Source organism: Mugil cephalus, chromosome 4 (assembly GCF_022458985.1).
Source record: "Mugil cephalus isolate CIBA_MC_2020 chromosome 4, CIBA_Mcephalus_1.1, whole genome shotgun sequence".
Taxonomy (NCBI): domain Eukaryota; kingdom Metazoa; phylum Chordata; class Actinopteri; order Mugiliformes; family Mugilidae; genus Mugil; species Mugil cephalus.
The window spans coordinates 11629770-11653223 of NC_061773.1; the positions used below are offsets into that span (position 1 = coordinate 11629770).

Here is a 23454-nt window from a genome sequence, read left to right on the forward strand (position 1 = left end):
AGCCATTTTGCTGCTCCATATTCATTCATCACCATGAACTACACCCTGTAGTTTATTATTTATCCATTGTTGTTAGCTGATTGCACATACTGTACAATGGTGTGAGGTATTTGCTGAAAGTTAATGTGTCCGTCTGTTGTTGTTTAACATTATGTGGTCTTTATTAATTACAAATTAAATCACGTATCGTACATGTGGCTAGGTGCAGGTACAGCTGGATTTATGTTGCTAAAGGCTGCCACATTCACTCTAACCACTGTGTGTGTGTGTGTGTTTGTGCTTCCAGTTCATGTGAAGGCAGGAACCTGTGAGGTAATTGCTGCACACCGATGCTGCAACAAGAACAAGATCGAGGAGAGATCCCAGACTGTCAAATGCTCCTGCTTCCCCGGACAGGTGGCGGGAACAACAAGAGCGGCTCCATCTTGTGTAGACGGTATGCCAGGCTTCTCATTACAGTTTTGGTAATGATTTGAGACCGACTTCTGATTAGGGTGCAGCACTGTCACACCTGTCACTGTGCCCCTGGTGCATTTTTCCCCACTGATCCTTTAGGTTTGAGAAATTTATGGTATGAAAGGAAAAAGAGAAAACTACGGTGCTGTGGAACCGGAATTCTTCATAATCTTCAAGATCAAATCACATACCAGTTTGTTCACTCAGCTCTTTGTCTGTTGTCCGATATCAGACACGTTCAGTGGAGTCGACAGATGGCCGGGTCATTTAATATCATGTCAAAAGTGGCCTCAGTTATAGGTGAATCGATCCCTATCTCCTCTCTTCGCTGTTATAGCTCTGACAGGAGCATCCTCGATTTTGACAGTTCTTTCTTCACTTTAGAAATGTCAGGGGAAGCTGTTTCTCCCCTCCAGGCCTCCTTGAAGCAATATAAGACCTTGACGCTCCAGCCTGCCGTGTACTTTTCTTACTCCCCCTACATACAAACAACCTCCTCACACTTTACATACCGGCACATAGCACTCACTCGCTTGACATTGACCCGCACCCTGAAATTCAGACCTGAAAACACACCAGGGCAAGACTGACAGGTCTCACAGAGATCAAGACACTCCCTTCAATCACTGTGGTGTAGAAAGAAGCCAGAGGCGCTCGTTGTTTCTTCAGCCAGGGCTGATCCGTGCTACTCTTTCAAACAGTATGCTGTTAATTGCTTCCAGGGCTTTCTTTTATTTGTCTGATTTTTTTTATTATTGTTCTTGTATTTTTCTTGCAGCATCCATAGTTGCTCAGAAGTGGTGGTGCCAGATGCATCCCTGCATGGACGGGGAAGAGTGTAAAGTGCTGCCAGATCTTAAAGGATGGAGCTGCAGCACAGGGAACAAAGTCAAGACAACCAAGGTGAGTTAAATTCACGAAATACAAGCAAGTGCCACCACCACACCGACTACAAACACACAGCCTAGAGTAATGCTTGTATCAAAGCGTGACTGTAGAATAATGGAGGAGCGTTAGGTAAAAGAAAGAGCTAAAGAGAGCACACTGAAAGATTTTTTATTAGCGTCAGATGAGTGCAGGAGGCAGCAGAGAGGGAGATGTGACTCACGGGGCGAGAGGCAGCCAAGTGTGCTGAAGGGATGGGATTACAATGCCAGAAAGGGTTGAGTTAAGTTCAGCTGGCTATTTAGCTACAGTCCCATTTTGTTGTAGAAGTCTAACTACAGTGGTTTTACTGTATTTTACTTAAGCTGCTGATTTAGTTGAGCTGTGAAGTATGAGGTAGACAACAATCCAGGAGCCTGAGGGACGGAGCAGGATTTTCTGGTGGACCTGCTCCCAAACAAGACGTCCTCACTGGTGCATTATGATCAAAGCCCAACAATTTATCACACCACAAAAGAAAAGTAACAGAAAAGTACTAGTATATGTGAACGTGTTGCAGAACTTTTTCAAAGCTGTGCTGTTTAGACCAATTATAGTTGACATGTTGGTACCATCTGTTTACGCATTTGATCTCAGCAGTCGGATTTAATTCGTAGCAGGTAGCCAGAGAATTAAACTGACCCAGTAGCAAGAATGTATGATGCATTCTTAAAATTTGGTAAATAGTTGCTTCTGCCCTCAGTTCCCTTCTCATTCTCAGCCCAGACACATCCAAGGGTCGTGACACACCAAGCTGACAGTGGGCTGTTTGCCAGTGTCGGACTGTCATGAGCGTCTGTGGCCCTGGTGGTGGCTTTTCAGTCGATTCTGCGGGGCATGTTGAACTGGCAGCAGAACAAAACGGTCAAAGACATTCACTGTCCAGCGTAGAAAACCAGAGCAGGAGAAGAAAAGCAAATGTGACGAAAGTAAACAAAACAGTGAACGATGAAGTCGGCATACACAGACGGCCCTTCTCATTTTACATCTTCATCTGATCTGAACACTGAAAAACAGAAATGTGTGCACAGCAACACATCACAAAAATAAACAATGGTCAGCTGATCAGCAAGATTCAGGAGCCGGCGCCTCTGTATGGCAGTGCGTAGCTCATCTTAGCCTCCCAGCTAGTTGTGGCTCATTGGAGATTCCTTTTTGAATGACGTATGCAGACTACTGCCACCTGCTGGAATAAGAGTTATCTCTCACACATGCCAACCATTGACTGTATCTACTAGGTGCCAGCTGGCCCACTGGCTGTGGTATATTTTTAACTCCTCAAAATGAAAGTAAAGAGCGAGTACAGCTCCCCCTGGTGACTGGCTGCAGTATAGGTCATAAGCTCCACACCCTCGATGTTGGTGGGTAGATAAAATACTAAAATACATAATTACATCATACATCATTGACATCATTATCACTGCCAGTTGCCATGCCAACCTCTCCATGAAGCAGTCGTGCGGGGCCGTGAGAGTTGTAAAAAAAATATATAAGAAATATTGTATAATCCAAGCTTTCTGGAGGAGGTAGACCAAAGTGCACTATTAATTATATGAAATGTGAGTGAGTCTGGCAGAAGTGTGGATGGTGTGGATGGGTCGTCAATAATGTGGCTCCAAACTTGTAAGATGGTGCCGGTCGAATCCCAAGGATACTAACATTAGTTTGACCAATGGAAGGAAGTGTTTTTATTTAGAGTATATGGTAGAGACACAGACATGTATGCATGTTTCAGACACTTAGTATGAGATACATTGTACATGCATACATGAAGCACGCAGCACTCAGATTTCTTTATTGTCAATTTCCCTATATGTTTTGGCATACAGGAAAACTCTCTCTCTCACACACACACATAAAATATACAGGATAAAAATCTAAATGGACAAAACGTAAACATTCTGGATTGAGAGAAAGGTGCAGTAAGCCGTAAGGTGCAGACACCTGTCAGGTGTCTCGGCGTGTGATGGGTGGGTTATAGTCTGTGGGCGGGTGGTGGAGGAGATGGGCAGAGTTCAGCACCCTGACAGCCTGGTGTACGAAGCTGTTCAACAGTCTGGTGGAGCGGGGCCGCGGGCTGCGGTACTTTTTCCCCGACGGCAGGAGACTGAAGAGGGGATGCGCGGGGTGGGAAGGGTCACCGGCAATGCTGATGGTTCTGTGTGTGAGGCGGGTGTGGAAAATGTCTGTGAGGGAGGGCAGAGGGGCACCTATGATCTTGCTGTCTGTGTTCACTATGCGTTGCAGTGTCTTTTGGCAGGAGGCAGCGCAGCCTCCGTACCACGTAGTGATGCAACCAGTGAGGACACTCTCAATTTTGCCCCGGTAGAATGAGCACATGATGGAGGGTGGGACTTGTGTTCTTCCCAGGAGAAAATAGAGGTGTTTTTGAGCTCTCCTTGCCAGTGATGGTATGTTGTTAGTCCAGGAAAGGTCTTCTGAGATGTGCATCCCCAGGAACTTGGTACTGTTAACCCTCTCCACAGCAGCACCTTGGATGGTCAGTGGGTGATGCTGAGGGTGACCTCTGTTGAATTCAACAACAGTATCTTTGGTTTTCTCCACAGTGAGGATGAGTTTGTCGTGTTTACATCACTGTTCCTATATGTTAATGGTCACCATGTAGAGTGTCTGTAATCACTGTAATTCATCGGTGACATCAGATTCATATTAACAGAGATTATACAGTCAGTGGCAGCTTTCACTGACTGCTTATTGGCTTTTGACCTGAGATAAATACTGAATATTCATGCCTCAGTGTGGTGTCGGTTCACAGCAATTAGGCATCATTCAGAAGTAATATGTTAATACTTTAACGTCACAATTCTTGTATAATGATATTTTTCTTTTATGATTTTATGACATCAACTAAGATTGATTTCTCAAACTTCCAGTTTGTTAAACTGACAAACTGTATCATTTTCCGAGCAATTAAATGACAGTGCCACGTATTTGTTTTGAAAAGCGATGAGTACTTACCTAAAATACAATCTAATTTGATTCCTGTTGCGTTTTGTCAGTGTTCTCATCAACAATCGTGAAATAAACTCAAGAGTCTTCACCAAAGGCTGACGTCTGAGCTTGTTATAAGACTAAATGCAAAATATGTGTCAGAATTATGCGTGGATATGCATAAATTGCCACAAGAATATATATTTTCTTCTGTATAATAACATAAAAATCTGAATTTGTGCCAAGTATAATCTCTTGAAGATGATAAGATCAAAAGCAAACATTCAAAGTGTCAAGTCATACGTGGAAGTAGATTAAAAATAGGAATTAAATTAACATGAGACTGTCTGGTTTTGGTGAGAAATGAGATATGGAAGCTCACAGCATGTGACTACTTTGTAAATGGAAAAACAATTATCACTTCTATAATAGACAGTGTGACTGTACACCAGTGAGTTCATTGGTACAAGTTGGAAGTTGCAGCCTCCGAGGAATCGTAAGAATGTTTCTGATGACTGAGCAGAAATCCAGCTCACGCCTATCCATTTCACCCTCAAGCTTTTTAGCATTAAGGCAAAGGGAGAGAGAGAAGGCCTCCTTTTGAACAGGCTCGCATACGACTTCAAAAACACCAGAAAGAAGCAAGACAAAGGCAAGTGAAAGCAGAAGAAAGACAAACAACAAACAAAAATCCCTCCAGAAAATTGTGGAATGGGATGTGCTGAAGCAGGGCAAGAGGGCTCAAGTGGTAGCACTTCTCCACATTAATAGAGGTTATCGGGACGCTTGTTTGGGGTTTCGGGGTGTGGTAGACCTGGAGTGGATGGTAGGTTAGGAGTGGAGGGGGCACAGTAGGCCCTTGGCCATCCATCACGGTCCACTGTTTGACTCACCAAACGCCTGTAGTTGAGCTGCCTCTTCCATTATTCATGGCTACAGGAGGCCTGGATGAAGCAGAGCTTTTTATTTTAGCCGGGTTAATAATTCATGCCCTCTCACACAGCCACGGGAAAGCAGAAACAGAGGCACAGACAAGCAGGGGTCCAGGTGGCTAGTAGAACCCGTCAGAACCTCGACTCTTTTTTTGATTAGGGAGTCAGCGGGGGTCGCTCCATGCTCATGGCCTCGCTGCCTCCCACAGAGAGCCAGCGAGGGACGCCTTGTGTTTGCTAGAGGGCTCTGTGCCCAAGCTTCCTGGACAGTTAACATCAATATGAGGAATGGACGAAGGGATTTCTGAGGATGGAGCTCTCGGGTTCCTAAGTGTGCTGTTGGTTCAGTGACCGTCTTTCACTCACCAAATAAAAAGCCTTGTTGAGCAGACAAAAATAAACCTTACACAAAATAGTGTAATAGTGTGTAGAGTACAGCGTTACCCCTCTACCCTGTAATCAAACCCATGAACATTTAGCAAATCAGCTTATGCCATAAAATGATAAGCGAAAAGGGTCAGAGGCTTATTGTTGCCCTGACAATCAAGTGGAAAGCTACTGACCCTATTAACAATCTGAACAGATTTATGTAACTGAGTCTTGGGGATCAAGAGTCCTGTCCTTTCACTGCAGAGACCTAACTATGTGTACCAAGATGTGTGGATTAAATGACTGTATGTAATCTTCCATTTTTCAGGTTTTCTGCCCTCCAGCTTTGGTGCTTTTAGAGCTCTTATCATCATCTTTCCTCAAACAGCAGGCCAGCAGATAAACCCAATGTTCTACCAGCTAAGCACTCACCTGCACAGAGGCGTGGGTAGCGAGTAGCTGTAAAACATAGTTGAGCATGCTCAAACTCAAGCTCCCTTTTCTGCTGCAGTTATTGGAGACTGTTCATCTCAAACTTGAACATCTAAGCTTGTCCTGAAAATTGCAGGGAGTAAGTAGGGTACCTATATGTGTTCTATATTAAACTCCTCAGTCTAGTGCAAATTATAAATACAGATTATTATTATCATCCTACATTCAATATTAAGCTATTCAAATAATACACAGGTTCAAATATTCTTTTTTTTTTATTATTTCTTTTCTATTTATTTTTTTGTTCAAGCGACAAAGCGATCCATTTTGGCCTCAGTATTTGGCTGATGGGAGTGAGCTGCACTGTTAGCTTCTCTTCTGCCACTATTGCAGCATGCCTCTGGGATTTTACCTGGGGACTGAATAGACTCTCAGAACCTGACAGTCAGCGTGTAATATGCAGCCTCGTGATTGGCTCAGCATTGATAGGGGTATTGTATTTAAATAAATTTAAAATTGTGGGGGGAAATAAAAAAAAATAAAAATTATTTTGTGACCCCCCTGCAGTACGCCCCCTGTTGAAGACCTATGCTTTATTCTATTTACTTTTACTTTATGAAGAGATACTGATACAGTATGTCAACGTTAACATATATAAAATGTCAATATGTGTTTTTACAGTTCTTTTAGTCTGAACTTTAGAGGTAAAATCACCCTGTTAATATTTTCTCATAATGGATGGTGCAGATGTAAACATATACCCTCCCTTACAGTCCATGCCTCAGACAGCGCTATAAATCCTTTGTTCTTTGATGTCCAGCGGTGACGTTGATAAAAAATTATGTCGTTTCACCTCATGATGAAGTCACATCAGTAAATCAGACGTCTTTACGCCCTCTAGACCCCTTCTCAGACAAGTCCAGTTGTTCCATCTTTCTCTTCATGTCCACGAGCAGCTAGTTTTATAGTCCTGCTGGTAATGTCAGGCATTATAACCCCGACGGCTCCTGCTTTTCACTTCCTATCAATCAGAAGACAGAGGGCAAAGGAACCACCGAGCCTTTCCACTTGACGGGTGCTGTGACGCTTATGGAGAACGCAGGGGAAGTTTGATGATGGATAGCTGTCGGAGAAGGATTTCTTTTCGAGAAAATTTGTCTTGCACATAGCATGCTGCACCGCCTCAGTACCATATGTATTGAGGCTTCACACACATACTGCAGGTTTAGTTCAGTTTCTTCATAAGAATTTGGCAAGTTTAGAAGATAATTGAATAAAGGAATCTGGTGTTTTTTTCTCATCTCATTCTGATATAATCTTGAAGTCTTATTCCAAAGAGATTTAATAGTGTTTACTGAGCATTTGTCCCCGCTCAAAAAACATCTAAATGTCACTTCTCACTCCATCCATGTGACTGAAGTTTTTCTCTAATAGTGAGATGAATGCATTAAAAATGTCAACAACACACAGAGTCGTCCATTTGCTGTCTGCGGTCATTTTACAAAAGAGTGGTAATCAAATTCAAATTCAAGTTTGATGGACATCACATTATGCATTGTATTTTCTTTCTCATTCTGAGAATCACTTGGTGATGATAACTCACATGGACTTCCACTCTACTTCTGAGCGTTTTATCACCCATTTCAGAAATAATCTCAATTCGTCCACTTTCCAGAAAATGCATGGTTCCCAAATAATGCTCTTATAACGCTGATGGACACAGAGATAGTCGAGAATCCTCCGAATAAGAGTGAACATTACAGTTTAATAACTACCAGTATGAACAACAAGGTCAACAGTATCTGTGATTTGGTATCCACACGGTCACTTGTAGTTAACACGGATGTGTTTGTGGTAGGGGATGTGTAGTGACCTAAAAGATCCAGTGTCTGTGTCATTGTTTTCAAAAGTCTTTCTTAAACTGAAATACAACCCAGGATTGGCAACATGCCATTCATACAATGGTGTGAAAGTATTGGTTTGACATTCTCCTTCAGGGTGCTTTGATAAACATCATAATCCATGGATCCATTTATCACAGCAAGTCTTCCAGGTCCTGAAGCAGCAAAACAGCCCCAGACCATCACACTACCACCACCTGATGTTAGTGTTGCTATGATATTCTTTTTCTGAAATGCGGTGTTACTTTTACACCACATGTAATGGGGGGGGACACCTTCCAAAAAGTTCAACTTTTGTCTCGTCAGTCCACAGAGAATTTCATCAAAAGTCTTGGGGATCATCAAGATATTTTCTGGCCAAACTGAGACGAGCCGTCATGTTCTTTTTGATCAGCAGTGGTTTTGGTCTTGAACTCTGCCATGAGGCCACATTAGCCCAGTCTCTTTCTAATGGTGGAGCCATGAACACTGCACTTAACTGAGGCAAGTGAGGCCTGCAGTTCTTTGCATGTCGTTGGGGGGTATTTTGTGACCTCTTGGATGAGTCGTCGCTGCGCTCTTGGGGTAATTTTGGTCGGCTGGTCACTCCTGGGGAGGTTCACTACTGTCAACCATGTTCTCTCCATTTGTGGATAACGACTCTCACTGTAGTTCACTGGAGCCCCAAAGCTTTAGAAATTACTTCATAACCTTTTCCAGGCTGATAGATCTCAATTACTTTCTTCTAATTTGTTCCTGCATTTCGTTGGATCTCGGCATGAGGTCTAGCTTTGAGGATCTTTTGATCTACTTCACTTTGCCCAGCAGGTCCCGTTTAAGTGATTTCTTGATTGGGAACAGGTGTGTCAGTAATCAGGCCTGGGTGTGGCTAGAGAAATTGAACTCAGTTGTGATTAACCACAGAAGGTACATTTTACCAGGAAGGGCACTTTTTCACACAGGGCCATGTAGGTTTGGATTTTTCTCCCCTTAATAATAAAAGCCTTCATTTAAAATTGTTTTATTTGTGCTATCTTTGTCCTGTATTTAAATCTGCTTGATGAAGGCTGCACATTTGCAAACGTGTGTTAGGACAATGTCAGGCATCCCAGACAAAGTCCGTCAACCCAGCATGTGAATGAAGCTGGTATTTAGAATTAAAGGCAGGACGAAGGTGTGAGGTGTTTATTCCATGGGTAGCTTTTAAAGAGGAGCTAACTCATTCAACTGATGATTGATTTGTTTTTAAGGCATTGCTGGAGACCGACATCGACTGTGTAATTTGGGATTTAAGGGCAACAATGAAGACGGAAAAAAACATCCAATAAACCGGCAGGAGATTTAAAAAAATACATAAATGACATGTAATAGATCTATTCTTTGAAACTCTGAGGGTTCAGAGATAATTCCTAATTTTGTTTTTGATGAGTGTGAAGTACTTGCAAATGTGCACATGGACCCGCACGAGTGCTTCAGTGGCTTTCCATCAAAGGTAGGGTCTTAGTTTGTTTGTCAATGGGACTTTGAACCTACAGCTGACCAGTCAAGTGTGGTCTTTCATCCTGTAGAGGCTTAAGCAGCAAACCCTGAGGAGCTGCCTTCTGTTTTGCCAATTCCCCTTTGTGCGCTAACTCACCGATAACCCTCATAGTGAAACCCACAACACCACAGCATGCTAATTGCCTTGATAAGGGTTTGCCAGGCTCCGAGGTGTTGTTGCCTCTGACTTTTTTTTCTTAATTTGTTTCAACGTTGTGTGTGTCTAAGCTGTTTTCTCCTTCTCTTGTTTCTAGCGAGAAGCCCCTTAAAAGTGGTCTTACAGCTACAGCTGTATTCCTTTGAAGTTTTCTTTTACAATAAGAAAGCTTGTACATGTTTAAAATAAGCTCAGGTCATGAGTGAAATAGAAAACTTCAGCATGTACATAACAAAGTGTGTACGGCTTGTAAATGGATTATTGCACTGCTGCAGCAGTAGAAATGTACCAGAGTTAATGCATGAATGTACTAGTATGTCTACATCCTGCTGGCACGACTGTAGCGAGAATCATTTTCATATTCTCCCTCACAGTCTCTCTCACACCCGTGATTCCTGAGGATTGTCACGCGGAAGTGAAAATTAAATTGTGCCTCCCCAAACAGCAAGCGCCATGCCGTCATCTGCAGCTCTAAGCAGCAGAGAGATCACACTTCCAGGATATTTAAGAATTGCATTGCTCTGAACACTGTTGGTGCGGGGTTAAGCAATCGTCGATTCGCCCAGCGAGTCCCACTGCTAACTGAATGTCAGTAATAAGCAAACATTCGCACAGAAATCGTCTAATCTCATTTCATCTGCGTGAGAGCTTTCACAGCCTGTGATGTCCTACGACATCACAGGCTGAGTCAAAAAGTTGCTTGTGCTCTACTTTTTTTTTAAAGGGCAAACCATCAAGGAACAACAATTCACCTTCCAGAGTATTTTTAGAGTTATGCTTAGAGTGAGAGTAGTACAAACTGCGTCTTTCAATCCTCTAGATTAATATTCATGAAACCGTCTTAGAACACTTATGCCGGCAGTATGCCATCATGAATAATAATGTTGCCCGTGTTTTCATGGAAATTATCGGCCATGATGTACGTTGCATTACATCTGACTTCGAGAGGTTCACTGTCTTCCTGCTTTTGCTACATAACGCCACAGATGTTTGAATTATAAACACGCCAGCTGGGAATATGAACACCTTGAACCTGTCACATTCATGACAGATAGACTATTGCTGGATGTTCAGCAGCAGAACACGAACTTGCTTTTAAATAAAAATAAATAAATACCTTTTAAATAAATTTTAACCCTTAATTGTCCTTGGGGAAATGGGGAAATTTCAGTTCCTGCTGTTTGACCCATCCATTCGTTCACACAGTAGCGTGTGCAGTTAAATTATTGATTAAACAATTACTGCAGTCGCCAAAAAAGCACATGTCATTCTCACAGGAAAAAAAAAAAAAAAACTACTAACTTAAACTGCTACTTTGTTAAATTCGCTTCATTTGCTAAGTAACGCCAGACAAATCACAGCATAAACACAACGACTGAAAATTTAAGTGATCAAGAACATTATTACACTTTGTCCCATTAAGCACATAATCCAGTCATTATTATAATCTTATTATAATAAAGTCACATTTAGTTTTTGCTGGTAAAATAAATGGTTCAATTAAGTGTAGTGGCCAGTTTTACGATGTGTTAAACCAAACATTTAACCAAACATCAATTGCAGTCATAGTGGGAAGGAAGGGATACCAGCTCTTCAAAATAATTCATGGTACAAAGGCTATTTATGGCTTTAAAGGAAGCAAAGATGACAAAGCCAAATACTCAGATTTTAAACACATTTTTTCTTCATGCAATGTTGCTAGTTACACTTCTGCTTACCAAAAATAGATTTCATTTTTCAATACCTCCACCCCAAGGTTTCTGTCAGACTTATCAAATATCAGATAGCACTGGTCTGGTTCCTGCTGTTATCATTTTATGAGTGAAATCCCTTTTTCATCCTCAGCATCCTTTCAGTAATTCCTCTGCTTCTGTTTCCCTTTGTTTCTAGGTCACCCGATAGTCGTCTGTTTCGAGGATAACCTTATTTCGGAGCCAGACGTTTCTTTGACCAACACCGCAGGACATTTGGATATCATGCGATTTGAGGATTGGTGGAAACCACGGACCAACAAGGACCTTAATCATGGACATTCCAGTGAATGAATGAACGGGGAAAAAAAGGAAAAAGGGAGCTTGAAATAAGACTACATATCCAGATTCCTGACTTTTGATCCAGCATCAACAGTAGCTGTCTCTGAGCTCTGCTGCCCACCAAATCTCTCTTTGTATTATAGTTTTATTCCTATGGACTAGAAGACTCGACCATGAAGATATCTATTGACTAAAAGACTGTGGATTACACCAGAGGGGGGAAAAAAAATCACCATTAAAAACAAAATCATGTGATGTGAAACTTTTGTGTTATTTTCCTGCCACAAAGAGCCTCTGGACTCTTGATGCATATCTGTGTTGAAGAACATTTCAGTTCCTTTTAGCCTTATGGAACAGATATCTCTTCTGTTTCTTTTAGTTGATTTGAAGGTGTCTGGATTTCTTTTTTTAAGTTTGTTAGGATGTCAAGTCTTATTTTCAAAGAAAATGCCACATCAATAAAACCAAGAAAAAAATGTACTGATGTTTGACTACAAGTCACCAAGGGTCAACATAGCTAAGTTCTGCCAAAATGTTTTGAAGGTATCTGTTGTTTTCAAAGCCTGGTGACTGCTATTCATTACAAATGTCAATATTATCTCAATAAATCTAACTCAATGGATATCACTGTTAATTTAAGTTTGTATATTTCTTACAGGTTATCGGGCCATGGTGCTGTACGGGCAGGAGCTGCTGATTTATAATGAGCAGATCAAGTAAACAATCTCGCATAAAATAAAAAAAAAAAAAAAAAAAAATAGCAGGAGGAGGAGAACTCGCAGCTCATCAAGGTTGTTTCTATGGTGGAATTGAAATGTGAAAATCAGCAAAAATGCAAAAATAAGCCATGTTCAAATATACAAAAGGGAAAATCTCTGCACAGTTTTTCTTAAAATGAACAGACTTCATAAAAAGCCATCTGAAACATGGTCCGGGGAGAGATGGATAATTAGCTCTCACCCTCAAACAACCCTAATCCTATTTTACTCATTTCCCAAACTAGATGTCGGTGTCATTCAAGTCTGCATTTACTGCTTTAAGTTTAAATTAATGCTACAAACCAAACTATGCCCACCTTTTTGTTTAGTTTTTTTCCTTGTGGTCCAAGTAGTTGCCCGTAAGGCGTTGTCTATCAGGGATCCAAAAACCATTGTTACTTTGTCATTAAAAGCTTATAGAAAATAAATCTTCTGAGGGAGTTGGGCTCAGTTGTGTGGAATATAATGGATTAAGAGAAAGGATTATTTGGCCCTAGAGGCCATGTGAATCGCTGGGGTCCAAGAGCAAATAAAATGCGCATCCATTTTTACACATGTAATGTAGACATCAACATAAACCTCCTTTCCCTTCTCCACAGAGGCCAAACAGGTTAGATGCAGACCTGTGTGAGGAGGCAGGAAACAGCTGGAAATGTATATTTTTCACCCACATGTGACATTCGCCTTAGGGAACATTATATAACGCAAGACCCCTCCCGCTTTAAGATATTTTTGAAATGCAAATTGTCTGTATAGTTGTCATGTACATCATTCCAAGGCAAACGTAATCTGTGTGAGAGTGACAGCTGAAGAAATTTAGGATTTTCTTTTTTCCATTACCATAAAGAGAGTTGCTACCAAACTTGCATATATTCACACAGTGAAGCAGCTTAAGTCGACTGTAAAAGTGTCTAGACTTCAAACAAACCCAGGCTTTATGGGGAATTTCATATTGTGTATGTCAATTTCCGTCTGTAATTGAAACCGTACATTCGCCACCGAATGCTTCTTATACTAAACACAATTAATTAAGCAAAAACGTAGAAGGCTCGCCCCCAAAGATCAGCCCCGTGGGACTGGCGTCGAGGGGAAGCAGCGTGGAGGGTTGCCACGGTTAGCGGCCCAGGTTGCCTCTTGTTTGGTTAGAAATCATTAAATTACAGTAATGACTAATTTCTCATTCCTGCATGCAATTCGCCCGAGACCACCATGGATTTAATAAAGAGCTGGCGATGAATTACAAACAGCAAACGGCTGAGGAAAGGCTACGTGATTATACAGAGTAATTCAAAAGTGCATTAATAAAACAATAGAGAAACATTGCTAAATCATTTGAGATAAAGGCTATTTGCATAATTCATTAAGATTAATCAGACCAGGCAATCTACCACAGTGCTCTGAGGAACAGGGAGAGAAGACATGAATCCAATCCCCTGGAAAACCCCTTTCTATCTACAAACAATGATACAAATCTACCCTTGGATCAGAGAATTAACCTCTGTGCACTTTACAGCCCCTGCAGTGTTGGAACACAATCCCTCAGTCGTTCACCTTTATGTGGGGTAATATTCTATTAATAATGAAAGATCTTTTCATACTATAGCTCCTCGGGGTTTTGTTGCTCCGCCATAAAAGAGCCTTCACAAAAGTTGAATGGAAATGCATTCTGCGTGCATTCTGAGGTCTTGGCTGTGTGACAGTTTTGTGTTGGGCTGTTAACTTCTTCGCTTCATTCTCGGCGGTGGAATGAGGTGAGCGGGATGCACACGGGATGAGCAGGGCAGTGGTTTACGTATTGCATGCTGTCGATGAGTTGCCTTGTTCAGTCGGAGATCACCTGTGACCCTGTGCTCTCGGTCATTATTGGCTCAGGTTTAACATGCGTGACGCGTGCATGGCCACTTTGGTGCTGAGCTTCAGATCAGAAGGTTGATGTGACTTGATCTAAATTTAATTTATTTAACTCATTTTTTTCTCTCAAGGAGTTTACTAAAGCTGTCGGACCTGAAAGATAATCCATTAATTCTATTTTGAGTGATGGATGGATGGATGGACGGATGGATGGATGGATGGATGGATGGATGGATGGATGGATGGATGGATGGATGGATGGATGGATATACAGATAGACAGTTAATATCCTTGAATGTCTTCAAAAGATAGGGAATCTATTGTTCGACTCAACAAAGGAATGACAATAGCCACAGTAATGGGAAATACGCCAGGGTAAAATAATTCTCTTTTCATATCTGAGAAAGGCATTTTGCTACTTTGTAAAGTCATCACAGCAGGAATAAATTGCAGAGGCGAAAGCAGAAATATAGCGTGGCCTTGCAAGAGTGAAAGGGGAATGTGCACTCGAATGCACTGGATGGCATGATGTTGTGCGGCATTGCAGAGCAGCAAATAAGTCATTTTAAACTGTTTTGCCCAACAAACCTGTTTTTTTTTTCTTTTTTCTACCACAACCAGCATCCCCTGCTGCATAGCCAGTGTGTCCGTTCCTTTCCTTCACACAGGGATGTCATCTGTTGAAACAAATCCTTTTAGCTGGTGCTCAGTTTAAAGCAAACATAGGCTTGTACCAACACAATGAGCGGTTATTAAGTTCAAATTCCGAGCCATTTGTCATCGAGTCGTGATTAGTTTTGTTGTTTTGTCGCAATATTTTCAGTCAGCAGAGCCAGTTGCTACTGATGTACTTGAACACACTAGTGCGCCACTGAACACCTCACCTCTCAAGTCTGTAGAGTAAATATGATTCTACAACCAATAACATTTCGTTTTCCCACAGGATATTCTTTAAATGCTTCAATTTTCTTGTCAAATTATTCGGCATCATCCTCATTTTTATTCTCATCAGGAAAGAAAACAGCCCACAAATGGCATTTAAATCATGCTGTGCATTAAACTTATACAGTGTGTCGCCTACTAATGGAATTCTTTGAGGTGTGTTATAGCATGTTGGTTATTAGTTTATAGCTGATTTCACTGCAGTTTTTACAGACTGGTGCCTCTGAAGCTGTTGATTAAAATCCTCCTATGACTCCTCCCTGGAATAAATTCCCTGGTCAGCCATCTAAAGTTGAAAATAATATTAGTAAAATGGCTTTTCTGGCTGTGGTCAGGGAGGTGCACACGTCTTATTGGAAGTGGATGACAGACTTACCGATCCCATTTTTATTGGGCAGCCAATATTAAACTAACATTTCAGTTCAACCTTATCTCTGAGTTGCAGCTTTCCATTTGCAGCATTTCTACTGAGTAATAACTAAAACTAATGAAATAATAAAACAGTATCATGTGAAAAGAACCAACGGTCCGTTTGTTTGGGCTTTAGGCTTATCTAAATCAAACACAATGGAAGTTGGAGATTGGCGGAGACAGTTCTCCTTCTCCCGAAAAGAAAAAAAACAAAAAAAAAAACAAACAAAAACAAATTAAACACGTATTTAGATGTGAATCAGGAAGGGTCTTACACTTTGCGAAATGTGCGCACGGAAAACAAAGCTTCCAGTTACACAAACACCATCTGGTGGGTTTGCCAGGCTTTTATCTTGACAGGATGAATTAGTCTGAAAAACTGTCAGATGCACCCGGCAAAATTAGATTTTCTCATTTCATAATAAAAGCTGGCAGACTCTAATGAAAGCCCGGTCGATCTTGAAAACGCCCTACATGAATTCTTAAAGTATACCTGGAAAAACTTTCACACTTTTTCTTTTTCTTCGTTTCTTTCTTTTGCAAATCGAATTATTTTATTCTGTCCTTTCAATATCTGGAGTCTACTTTCACTTCCCTACATTGGTTTTCCTAATTCGGTTTAAAGTTATTTCTGACGGCTGTTTGTGTTATTCTTGCAAACTGTAAGCAGTTTATTTTGAAGAGAGTCGTGCCCCTCTCCCCGCGCGTGCACCGCTGTGACCTGCGGCATAATGGGATTATCCCGCTCAAGGCGAGACGTAGACGCCTTGAATCCTAATATCAAAGTATTCCTCGCTGTACCTGACACCTCCCCCTCTCTGTGTTTCTCATGCCTCACTGGATTTTAGTCCATGCGATTAGTCCGTGAATCACAACACAGCCCCGCAAGCTGCTTCGCCAAGTCATTCACACATTCTGTTGAGGCTTCCTATCCAACGTTTCCTTTATTTATTTATTTTTTTCCCAAGCTATTTACAGCGGCACATACTGTACTTTCACATGCACTACCAACAAGTTCTGTGTGAAGTAAGTGTCAGCTGATCGTGATGGCTTTCTCCGAAGCCTAAAAAGCTCCAGAGGGTTCTGACTGAACGGCTCTGCTCAGCAAGTCTGGGGCTGCGCCCGTGTCCTATAGGTGCTCATTTCTGGTGTTGACAAGACATTAGTGCTGGCCAGTGCATCTGCTCTCGCCTCTCATCAGAGACGCTTTCAGCTCCCACACTGCATTATCACAATGCCCTCGGGTCAGTGAAAGGTCCCGCCGTAATTTGAAAAGGAAATTATCTTTTGTGGAACTTACTCAGACGCACCAAAAGCAGGCGAAGAAGGCGAGGGCGTGCGAGTGGGTGTCAACAGGCGTGGGGGGAGGGCGCTGATAGAAAGGTGAAAAATTCAGCTTCCGCCGTTCGGCAGCCTGCAAACGGGTTAATGGGAGCGCGGCTCGCGATGGGCTGATATCTATCTGGATGGGGAGAGGGGGAGAGGCGGAGACACACAAAATGACATTCTGATGGATTTCTAACTGCCTTTTTTTTCTCTCTCCTTGGCCCCATTTTGCCGATGCCTAACTGTGCAGTTATTTATTTATTTACCTAATTTCTTAACGCTCCATATAGAATCCATTTCTTTGCAAATGGTTACTCCGCAATAGGAGCAGGGCCAGCCTCAATGTGACATTTGATGAGGAAGGGGGACTAGAAGATGATGCTAATGACATTAAAGTATATTTATTTTTTCATTTCTTGTGTGGTGAGGTCAGTGGGCTGTCATTCTGCTCAGAGATGCAGCTGGAATGTTTGTGTTTTTGTAACTCACGCAGCGCCTGTTCAAGACGTTCCTTCCCCGGTAGGGCACTTTGCAGCTCTCTCAAGAATTGCTAAACCAAATAACGCGGCATAAGATTTAATAGATTTAACATATTTTATAAGCTGCCGCCGGTGAACTGCATCCTGCTGATGATGCTCCTCAAATGATGTAATCACAGCACGAACGAATGATAATTGTGGCTTTATTTGAAGAAATACAGTTACAGAAAACTGTAGTGAAACCCCCCCGATGACGTAGCCTGGCTTAGGATGAAGACGTACTGTTGTGGAAGCAATGGTAACAACTCTAAACCAAAAAATCCCCCCCGAAAATTCCCAGCGATGCACCTGCTAAGCTTGAAGTACGTTGGATGAAATGTTTTCAAGGAAAGTTAAGAACAGACACAGACGGGGGTTCACCGAGACCACCGTTTTGGTCCAGTTCCAAACAACGTTATTGGTGCTGCTGTTAGATGGATTTTCTTAAAATCATGTACAGACGTTTGCTGCTCCCAATGGATAAAACCCTCTGACCACAGCGAGGCTCTGGCTCTAGCAAAATTTGGATTTCATTATGGGCCATGTTTCAACCGATACAGAGAGAAAAAAAACAACTCTGCAGCCAATCACAGCTATTTTGGCTCAAGTTGCAAACAAATTAAACTCCATGATGCTGACAGTCGTCGCTGTTACTCTTATGTCCATCACTGCAGACCGGACGTCCACACTACCCGAACAGCATAATCAGTTCCCTAAAGCAGCGACTCCAGACCAATGCTCCCCGACAATAAAATAACAGTTTTGTAGATGGGGAAGTTATGGCTACATCTAGCACCATGATGGTGCCACATACTGTATGTTCCTTGGTGAAATGTCTTCACAGTGATCGGATGGATTGGCATGAGCTATGTTGCAGACATGAATCTCTTCTTTTTTTGCACTCCTTCCTTGCGTCTGTGAAGTGTGAACATATCAGCATTCAGAGCTGCTAACTTGTACTATTTTTTTGTTGTTTTTTGTAACCGTCATTGACACAGTTGTGAAACGATGTTTATGAAATGGTGGCAGGGAAATACAAAAGAATCCAATTCGGTACAGCTTCATTGTTGGTTTCACCCTGATAAACACACCATCTAACACTTGCTCAGGTGAAAATCGCACCCAAGTAGGAAAGTGGAAATCAGTGGAAACTCACTTTCCCTGGCGTTTGATTCAGTTGGTTATGTCGGCGTTTTGCGCTCCTGAAGCTCAGATGAGAGACCGAACTGCCAAAAACTTTCTAACCATATCAATGACTTCTGAGAGAGTTGTTTAAATGCCTAATTAAGTTAAATCCTGTTAGATATTTAGGTTAGTTTTCCGCCCCACTGGGACTGATGGAAGTTAATATACAACCATGTCACAGCCATATGGAAGTGTACAGGTGGACCTTGGCGATTAATACAAATGATTCATCAAAGTAAATAGCTGGAGCGGCTCACTCTTGACTCCAAGCCAAAGAGTGATTTAAGATCTGTGGTCTGCAAGGTACAGGGGAACTTCCTCCAACAGATGTTCCTGACTAATTATCTATTGTTGCACAGATCCCACTACCCCTCAGTTCCTCAGTTTTCTTCCGGTGGGAGCCTGGTCATCCCTGTTTCACATCCTTGGCTTGGCTTCCACTTACCTGGGGCACTCCTCTCCATCTGTGAAGGGAACCAGAGAGACGCGCGCATGAGCCCACCAGCAACATACAGCGCTGTACGCACACCTTAAGCTGTCATTTTCAAGTGCAAACATCCCTCTATCCTGCTGTTTAAGCTCAACGGGAGAGGAGTTATATAAAGTGCAACAGTCCACAGCTGTTATGTCCAAGTATGCTGTGCAAAACACGGAGCTGAGGTGAGCCGTGGTGAATCCAGGTGGCTATTTATGGGAACAGAGCCTTAAAAATGCAAAATTGCCTGGTTAGGTCATTTCAAAGCAAATTTGTATTCTGATTCAATTCATCCATTGTATTCAACAAGTGGAATTAACATGCAAAAAGTGAAAAATAAGAAACGCAAAGACTAATATAACGATAATTAACATTTTTCCCCTTGAAGTGGACCCAGTTCAAAAGGTACTTTATTAGCAGAATGCTAAGTTGATACGACGTGAATCCCTCTTAAAAGTAGTTCAGCATCTGGGATGAAAATGAGTTTTCTGCTCTTAGCACCGTTCTCCACAATGAGAGTGTTTGCACATTTAGCCTTGATGAATAATTTAACAAAAGAGCATTTACGAGGAGAGCAAACCGAAGCAGTGTGCACGCTCTCACAAACCAAGGTCAGTGAAAATCGGAGGGGCCGAGCTGAACAACCTGAATCGACTGAATGCCTCTGCTTCTGTCTTCTGAATCTTATCCAACCTTTACCGGCGTCCTCCGTTTGGACAAAGGACTAGCTGGGCCTTCTTATGCACAGGGAGAACCTTAGACAACCCAGACCGGAGTAGAGCACAGCTAGAATGGATTAAGATATGCCTGGCTGCCTTTCACAGTCCTGACAGTGTGGGCTGGGTGTGTTTGCTGCACAGATCAGAGAGACACAGGAAGGTCATCGCCGCTGGGAAAAAGAGGCAGTGAAAATATTGTCCTGACAAGATGTAGAGTGACTTCTGCAACCCGAGGCTTGTGTTTCAGATTAAACCATGTTGGCTGATAGAAGAGGTAGAGTCAAAGGAGGCGTAAAAGAGGGAAGGGTGTCGACGCCGCCACCTCTGAATTCGCACTCCCCTACCTCAAACGTTTTTAAGGATGTATGACGAGAGATTGTTAAATTTTGTTAAATTCTCTGCCAGTTATATGTTAAACGATGAGGGATCTCTATGTCCTTCACTAAAACAACACATTAAAAAGCATACAGGTTATACATATGAACTGTGCCACAGTGTGCGAAGGGTTTTTGTCATTTTATTATTGTTCTCAAAGCTGCTCTCATAACACTGGAGTTTATTTTCACTGTTACTGTTTGTGATGACAGGAAATGCCCCCCACCGCTCCCCCGGCACAACAAGGTAGCTCACCACGTTTTTTAATAGTTTTCTGACATTGACTGACACTGATAAGCTACACTGAGCTTTGGCTACGCAGAAAGGTTCTTGTTAGTTTTCCTGTTTTTTTTTTTTTTGGCTCTTTTCACATTTTTTTGACAACAACAATAATAATAATAAAAAAAAGAAAATCACATCCTCTCCCCGATGAATCTGTGATGAGCGCCGCTGCCCCAGGGGACGTCTTGTCTAACATTTAAAAAGAGATTTTGAAGTGTTGTTGTTATTGGAGCGATCAGCTCCGAGATCGGCGTCCATGCGGCACTACAGTGACTGCTTTCAAAGCAACTCAGCAGAAATGAAATGATAAATTTAAACCACGCAGATTCATTATAGATAGACTGCATCCGATAACAGGCCAAGGGAATGCCTTTCAACCAAGTGCCGTTTCATGCTCCTCGCTGCTCACTCCGGTTTTGTTTTATTGCTCATTAGTCGTGCTGGTCGTGGAGTCCTAATGCAGGCCTTCCTTCCTTCCTTTTTTTTTTTTTTTTTTTCCTCAGCTCATTGGCAGTTTAGATACGGCTCTGGCATGGTCCAGAAATACCTCGGCAGCGCTCTCCATTACTTTGGCTGATTCAGAGATGTTAGCCATTTTTAATTTCCCATTAGACCTTCAAAAACTGTATTCATGTCCTCTCTCAGGTAACTCATTAATTCACTGTGATGCATGTGAGATGGTGAGTGAGGGGCTTTTGCCAAGAGTTGGTTAGCGTTTATGCATAAAAGAAACACAGAGCGGAGCAGATGGTTACATTAGGGACTGATGATTCTGACACAATGCAGCGTGTGAATATGCCCGCGTGTTTGCATGCAGGTGTGAATAAATTACATGCTTGCAATGTGCATGTTTTTATATTAGGATATTAGGAAGCGATGATGTGTGCAGAGCCCATATTTCGCGTCTCTGGCAAACCCGCGTGTGTGCATCGGACGTCGGATGTTAACAGTGTACCACTGTCTCTTCAGGTGAGGAACGAATTTGTACAACTGTGGAGAGCCGAAGCAAAAATCAAAGGCTGAGCGACGCATCACGTCCAGCAGTGTTTTGACCGCAAAGACGGGGGAATGCTCGCTCACGGAGGCTGCACATTTTTTGCCTGTGGTGTCCAAACAAGTGAGGCCTGACGGAAGGCTCGGCTGACTCCACACTGCAGGACTTCACATTCATTAAACTCCATGTGAGCCTTTGTTCAGCCTGTTCTCCGCGCAGCACCACCATTTTTCACTTAGCTATTGGCTTACCACTGCATGACTCCGGCTTATGAATGTGCTGCGAGATAAGTTGGCGCCTTTAATTATGCGGTATATTTTCGCAGCAGCGAACAAATCGAAACAAACCTCGTAACTGATAACGCGCCTGTTTATGTGCCATGGATCAACGGCTGCGATAAACGATCATTATTTGGCATTGACTAATATTGTTAAGATCTTATTATCTTAATTTGTTTAGAGTTGGGTGGCGTTTGCAATTCTTAGTTTATACTAATGTGAGAATGAGAAAAGCAGCACCTTTTAAGAAGCTGGAAACCATCGGAGGCAGGAGGGGTATTTCATTTACAAACAATCTGATTTGAATATTTTCTCACTTATCAAAAAATTGTTCTTGATTAATTATTGTCTGTGAGTCAAAAGATCAATTCACCGTCAGATTTGTTTGTTTTGGGTCAGAGGAGCCGGGTTTGATTGACACAGCGCCTTGTAGGGAGCTGTCAGTATTTTTTAAAGGCACCTGCTGGATGACACAAAGTATTGGCACAGCATATGGCCCTCTGAATAAGAATTTTATATCAGTGAACAAAAACACCGCTAGAGACAACGACAGACAAAAAACGAGGGATCAAGCAAGTGACTGGCTGATGGTTTATTGACTCATTCGAGGATGCGCCTGTCCATTTAGTGACAATTTCCCAAGAAAATTGTGGGACTGCGACAAAATCTAAATGAAAGCATCCACTACAACCCCAAACAGTTGAAAAAGTTTTTTTTATATCGGTGCCTCAGTTGTAACATTATTCTAATTAAATGCATTCAAGCGGCACATGTTTGATCAAAAGGTCAGTCAGTATATTCAAATTATTGTCCGCAGAATGAAACCGCAGCGTACATTTACTGTCTGCTCCGTGTGCTTTTTTTTTTTTTACTATTAGTAAAATTATAGCTTACCTAAAATAAAGAGTCATCCCTAGCTGAAACTGGACCAAAGCGAAGTGTTATTTTCCAAGCGATCATGCAAACACCCTGCCCAAATGATTAAACTACATCCTTTCATAATGTGCGGATCCTGACGTTATCGTTTGCGAGGGTGGCAAACATATCAGACATGAAAGTGGTAATCAGTGTGAAGATGAAAAGAAGCAAAGGAGCCCTCATGGAAGAACCTCTGAGGGGCTGGAGACATTGCAATTATAGAAACTATTGACTTGTGTTTCCCAAGGTATGATCAATTGCAGTGAAATAATGACATCTCTGTGTTGTTTTGACCCATTCATAGCAAAGGCAATTTATTTTGTGTGACAGGAGGCTTGCAAGGGACAACTCAGCTGATGTGTGCCAGAGATCAGGCAGAGCAGAGTTCTCAGCCGGAAACATGGAGAAGAAAATCAGAGGAAGGTCATTACGTTGTACATTGGCCTCTTTTAAGAAAAGCAAAACATTTTCCTTCTTGTTTTTGTTTTTTAACATGTCAGTGTTTGCTAGCCACATAATTGATGATGGAGAACTGATCTCAAAAAGCATTGTTGCCCTCTGCAACACACACACACACACACACACACACACACACACACACACACACACACACACACGTAAACGTGACACGTGTGCTGTCAGATGGAAGACGACTAACTATTCACTGTGTTCCCAAAGATACAATTATTAAAGTCATTTAAGATCTTTGATTAGACTTAGACCTTGTTAGACTTAGACTTGGCCACAG

At 42.1% G+C, this 23454-nt stretch overlaps 1 protein-coding gene across 3 annotated transcripts in view; it reads left to right on the forward strand.

Moving 5' to 3' along the window:
- tafa3a (TAFA chemokine like family member 3a) overlaps positions 1–12296 on the forward strand; it is an 89218-nt gene extending 76922 nt beyond the window's left edge. For all 3 annotated transcript variants that reach the window (XM_047581797.1, XM_047581798.1, XM_047581799.1), the window contains 3 exons: positions 287–436; positions 1235–1359; positions 11532–12296. In XM_047581797.1, the coding sequence (XP_047437753.1) occupies positions 287–436; positions 1235–1359; positions 11532–11543 (287 nt within the window). In that variant the 3' untranslated portion in view covers positions 11544–12296. The remainder of the gene's footprint in view (positions 1–286; positions 437–1234; positions 1360–11531) is intronic.
- Positions 12297–23454: the final 11158 nt, after the last annotated feature.